The 5,597-nt window shown below is 36.2% G+C and overlaps 1 protein-coding gene across 1 annotated transcript in view; it reads right to left on the bottom strand.

The window, feature by feature from the left end:
• kcnh5a (potassium voltage-gated channel, subfamily H (eag-related), member 5a) overlaps nucleotides 1-4,391 on the bottom strand; it is a 97,917-nt gene extending 93,526 nt beyond the window's left edge. Inside the window, exon 1 of the mRNA XM_082146781.1 lies at nucleotides 4,278-4,391. Within this exon, the coding sequence (XP_082002907.1) occupies nucleotides 4,278-4,350 (73 nt within the window). The 5' untranslated portion in view covers nucleotides 4,351-4,391. The remainder of the gene's footprint in view (nucleotides 1-4,277) is intronic.
• Nucleotides 4,392-5,597: the final 1,206 nt, after the last annotated feature.

Consider the following 5,597-nt stretch of genomic DNA (forward strand, 5'->3'; position numbering starts at 1 on the left):
ACTTTCTGAGGGAGCTGTCAGAGATGTTCTACCAGTCTTCTATGCTAGAAAAGAAGATGGTGGGGCAATTGGAGACCGTAACAAACAATTCACCAAGTACATGCTCCCTACAGCTGCCATTAGGAGGTGCAAAGTGTCTTCTCCAGCTCTCATCTGCATGTTACTGGCGGTCACTGCAGTGGGGAGTAAAGCCAATAAACAAGCGTACATTCTTCTATTTTTGGATCCATTAACATTCAGATTTTTCTGTGTATGTGATGCTATTGCATTGTGTGTGTTCTTACACTGCTTACGTGTAAGCAGGTTGGTACACCTGCTTCTGGGTGAAAGGACGACTACAGGGAAAGTGGAAGAAGAAACAGATCCTATTAAGATAAACCTATATTTACAAGGAGTACACCATTTTTAGCGCCTGTGATCTTTGTGAAAACGATTTTATGTTAGCCATTATGGATCACAAGCATGTAAAAAATAAAAAATAATTCAGTTTAGATACACATCAGATATTGGTTTCCTCCGGTTTATTGAACGCAAAACACAACCAGCTCTCTGAACTATCTTTTTTCCTCACTAGTCTTATGATCTCCTTAAGGTTTTTTTTTGGTTCTCTCAAAAGTTTAATTTTACCAAACAAACCCTACTTTATCAATTCCTATAGCTTCCCTTTCATAAGTTTGTTGCTGAAGTATGTATGTAATATAATGTGTGTAATAAATGCTTATTTATTTTACTTATCTTTTTAAACCATAAACACGCCTTTTCAGTGTGTGTGTGTGTGTGTGTGTGTGTGTGTGTGTCTTTCTCTCTTTGAGAGTGTGTAGTGTGCATGTATACCTTACACTGTGACAAGCGTTACAAAAGAGCAAGCTGAGGATGGCCAGGGGCAACCATGCTCAGACGAGCTGTGGTACATTATTACATAAGCCCCATACGCAATACGCAAATGAACAGTTCTAAGGAGGTAGGAAAAGAGAGAGAATAAATGAGTACAAGAATGGGAGAAAATATGCAGCACTGCATACTGAAAATAACAACAACAATAAAAATTATTATTATTATAAAAAATAAATATATGATACAAAAATAAAAAATGAATAATAAAAAATGAATAATTAAATAAATTAAATAAATTAAATAAATTAAATAAATTAAATAAATTAAATAAATTAAATAAATTAAATAAATTAAATAAATTAAATAGAATAAAACAAAATAAAAAATTAATAAAAAAATAAAATAAAATAAAATAAACTTAACCCATATAACCAAACATATGCAATTTGTTCTTGGAATTGTCAGCCTTGAAAGCTGGTTCAGCAGATATGGGCTTCCTCAATGTCAAAAAGCACTTGTGAAATCATTTAATTTCCCAGTCAGTGAGAGCTCCTACTGTCACTGATTAGCCAAACATCAACCTGACTACAAAAAGCTTCTTTAACACATTATAATTCACCACAGTTGTTTCTATACATACATAAGAAAATTGGAGAGAAATATGCACTGCTTTTGCTGTTCTAACAAGATAAAAAGCCTTATAAAAGTTGACTTTGTTTGCCCCCAGCTGTGTGTCTCGATTGCCCTATAAGTGTACTGGCAAAATTCAAACAAACTCTTCTGTCCCCAAACAAAGGAGAAGAGCAGGGAGGATCTGGGAAAATCAGGGACAGACACACAAAGCCTCAGAAACACCTGAACTCGTCAAAAGCTTCATTATTTTGAGGTGGACATGCTGCGTATGATGATATAAGAGGTATATGAAAAACAAATTGCCTGAACGATTTGACGAATTGACTGAATTATGCTCAAAGATTGGATCATTTTTGGCTATTACATAATTGAAAATAATGAAGATTTGATTGCTTAGCTTTTTACGCCTCGTTCAACCAGCCAACTGCAATTTAAAGCCTGGGGTGTTTTGGGGTTTCAACATGATGAAGGAGGTAGTACTCTTTTTAAGTCAAACCAAATCAAGTCTGATCTTTTTTTTGAAAATATTTTTTGAAACCTCAGCATTCTAACTTCATAAAGACAACATAAAAGACTTCTAATACCTCTGTAGATTCCAACTACACCGAGATCCAGTTCCTGCCAAACTCTCTTCAATTTATTCCAAAAATCACAGTTAACTTACTTTATTTACCACTTGCACACCACTGCCATATTATAGCTGCAAAATCATATTGTAAATAATTATCAGCTCTACAATTCTAAAATGTTAAGAGAATCTTGTAGTGTTCATCCATACAATTTTAAAATCACCATCAGCATGGAGCCTCAGTGGGAGCTGGCAGCTCATTGGCAGCATATCGGCACTGACTTTAGATACATTTTTGAATGTACCTTGGTGAAATTGTGGGAAGGATGAGGCTCTTACCTTCCCTTTTATTTACACTCAACCTCTCATTTTTATTCTTGACAGGCATTAAATACTTCTTGACTCTTTTTGACTAGCGCCAATTGACGCCTGTGAAAGAGTTCATTCATCCAGATACAGAATGCATGAACTTTCTTATTTAAAAATCCTTGACAAGAAAATAAATGTAAATTTAAATGCAAGAATCAATTATCCAGCCCATTCAGATTCTGTCAGCATATTTGAATTAGTAATCGGATGAGGCAGGATGTCCAAAAACAACATGGGATGTGCTTAACAACTTAATCTGAACTGGAATTCTAAATTCTTCCACTTAATGCATTGATGAAACATTAAACGATGATCACAGTGACAGGGGAGCTCACAGAATACAAACATCAGCATCTTGTTAAAACAGTGAATGTTATCAGGATTTATAAAAAAAATTATGTAGAGCCTTTTTTTTCACAAAAGATACAAGCTCTGCCTCAGATTTGGTAAAGAGTGTGTGGGAGATCCGGAGACCCTTGGAAGTCAGAGAGCTGCCCACAGCAAATGTCAAGGCATGGTATTACGAGCTGAGGCTACCGCATTAGTACACACACACGCAGAGTTTATCAGACAGAACTGTCTGGTCTCAATATACAAAAACACCAAATTTATGCCTTCAACTTTTAAGTCTGTGTATTTGTGTGCAGGGATATTAATAGCTTTTAATGCAGTAATCATGTGTGACCTCTGCTGGTGAAGTCCTGTGGCAGATTCACATGGAAAATGTATGTGACACAAAACGACTGCGATTCACACTACAGGCGACAAGCCCTTCACAAATGAGAAGATCCACCGCAAAGCAGCCAAGAAAAACAGCATCAACTTTAAATGAACTTTTGCTATGATTACAAATAATTTAATGATATAAGCAATTGAGAAATGAACATGATGATTCTAGACCCTCTTTGACTACTTGGATGAAATTAATAATAATAATACAGTAATGATAATAATCATTTTTATTATATATTACTATAAATAAAACTGAAAATGCAAGCTATTAAAAAGTGATTACACTGCATAATTTAACTTAAAAATAAAATCATGTATTATTTATAATAGTGAAGTTCCCATCAAACACTATGAACCTGAAGTGCTAGTTTAAATTTTTTGGTTTAAAGTTGTACAAGTAAGCTAGAAAGATTGTTCGTGTGACGAAATGGCTGTTGGACAAAATACACGCACTTTTCACAAGCGTCAATTGACGCAAATAAATGTTTCCCCGTATGAGATTCATCACGAATATAGGTTGTAGATGTTATCAAATAATATAACATATTATTATTATCAGTGTTGAAAACATTTTGTAATTGCTTAATATTTTTGTGGAAATTTAGATGTTTTATTCAGAATTCTTTGAGGAATAGATGAGTAACAGTCTTACTGATGCATTAATAGCCTACATTATTGCCGATAATGGGCAGCAATGGTAGAAAGGTAATGTTTTGAGAAGCATTTGGGCACTGTGCTATTAACAGTGTTTAATTACTATTATTATGGCAATGGAGCGATTATGTTTTGCTCACGGTTGTTTCCCTGTATTGCCGCTCTTTTTAATATCAAGCATTAATATTAGTTAATATAATTATAAATAAAGTTTTTATTAAACTATCAATAAAGAAGAGTATCTAGAAATAACTATACGTACAGTCGCGTCGTATGCAAATATTCAAGCTTACTTTGATCAGATTAGGTTTCCCATTTTTATAGAAAGAAACGTACAAGCTTTGTTTTTACGCATAATTCTGAGCAAATACACTATTAAAGTTAAAGAAAGCGAGAGAGAATTTATACACAGCCTATCTTAAGCCATCTAAGACTTTCCCTCTTTGCTTTATCAGGTACTGCAATCTGAAGAAACCGATCATCTTACCACTTGAGCGACGGACAATATTTTCCAAAAAAGTGTTCTGTGGTGCCACCAGTCCTCTTTTTCCCCCGTGCATTCTGCGGTCGGGCAGTGTCGGTCAGGCTCGCGGACTTGGTGGAAGCTGGTCGTAAAAGTGATGCAGGCGGGATGGGAATCTATCGGTGGGATGGAGAAGATCATTGTAACGCTGCGCCGTGTCTGACTGTTATGGGTCCTTTGTACCACAAAGCGCTCGCAGTTCTGCAGGCTCCGCGCTCCCCTTCTCTGCGCCTGCGCACTTGCAAACTGTAACAATAAAAATTGACTGGCACAGGAATCTCGACATCGATGCCCGGTGCCATGGAGATAGTCTCATGCAACAGATGGCGCCAATTGCGCGCGATTTAATGAAAACTCACTGAACACTCACAGTAGCGGAATGCTATAATTCATGAACAGGGGGAAGGAAGGAAATCTTCGCGCAATCTTAATGATATCAGTTGCTCTAAATTACGTTAATATAAATAGCGCATATTTTATAAAACTGTATGATAGTTTCTTTAACCTTATAAAAGTTGACTGGCTGTCCAGGATGTCTTGTTTGCCTTGGTCTGGCAAAACTCAAACAAACTCCACTGTCCCCAAACAAAGGAGAAGACCAGGTAGGAGCTGGGTAAATGAGGGACAAAGACACAAAGCCTCATAACTATCCTGCCAAGTGTAATTAAAAAGCCTGGGGTGTTTTAGGGTTTCAACTAAAATGATGGAGGAGCCACAGAGCGCTCCCCGGCTCTGCGCACTTGCAAGCTTAAGCTGTAACAATAAAAATTGACTGGCACAGAAATTTCGATGCCCGGTGCCATGGATATAGTGATACCATAACCCAGTCAGAGTTACAGTAAATGAATAATATCATATTAATTGTTCCAAACTACGCCAATATCATATTCTAGCCAATATTCTGCATGAATGAGGTTAAAACAGTTTATCATCACGAGACTGCCGCTACTGAAAGAAAAGAAGCATCGAATAAATTAATTAAACGACACTATAGATACATTATTATTATATTATATTATTGCTTGACAAATATGAGCGAATTTCTTCGAAAGAAGAAAGAAAGAAAGAAAGAAAGAAAGAAAGAAAGAAAGAAAGAAATGAATGAATGAATGAATGAATGAATGAATGAATGAATGAATGAATGAATGAATGAATGAATGAATGAATGAATGAATGAAAATCCAACTCAAGCCATCCTGTGGCGCCATATTTTCGGAAATGCAGTTAGACTGGGGACGTCCTCCCTCCCGCCCCTCCTGTGCCGCTGAAGTCCCCTGTCTGAGT

The sequence above is a fragment of the Leuciscus leuciscus genome (assembly GCF_965113295.1).
Source record: "Leuciscus leuciscus genome assembly, chromosome: 19".
In the NCBI taxonomy this organism is placed as follows: Eukaryota; Metazoa; Chordata; class Actinopteri; order Cypriniformes; family Leuciscidae; genus Leuciscus; species Leuciscus leuciscus.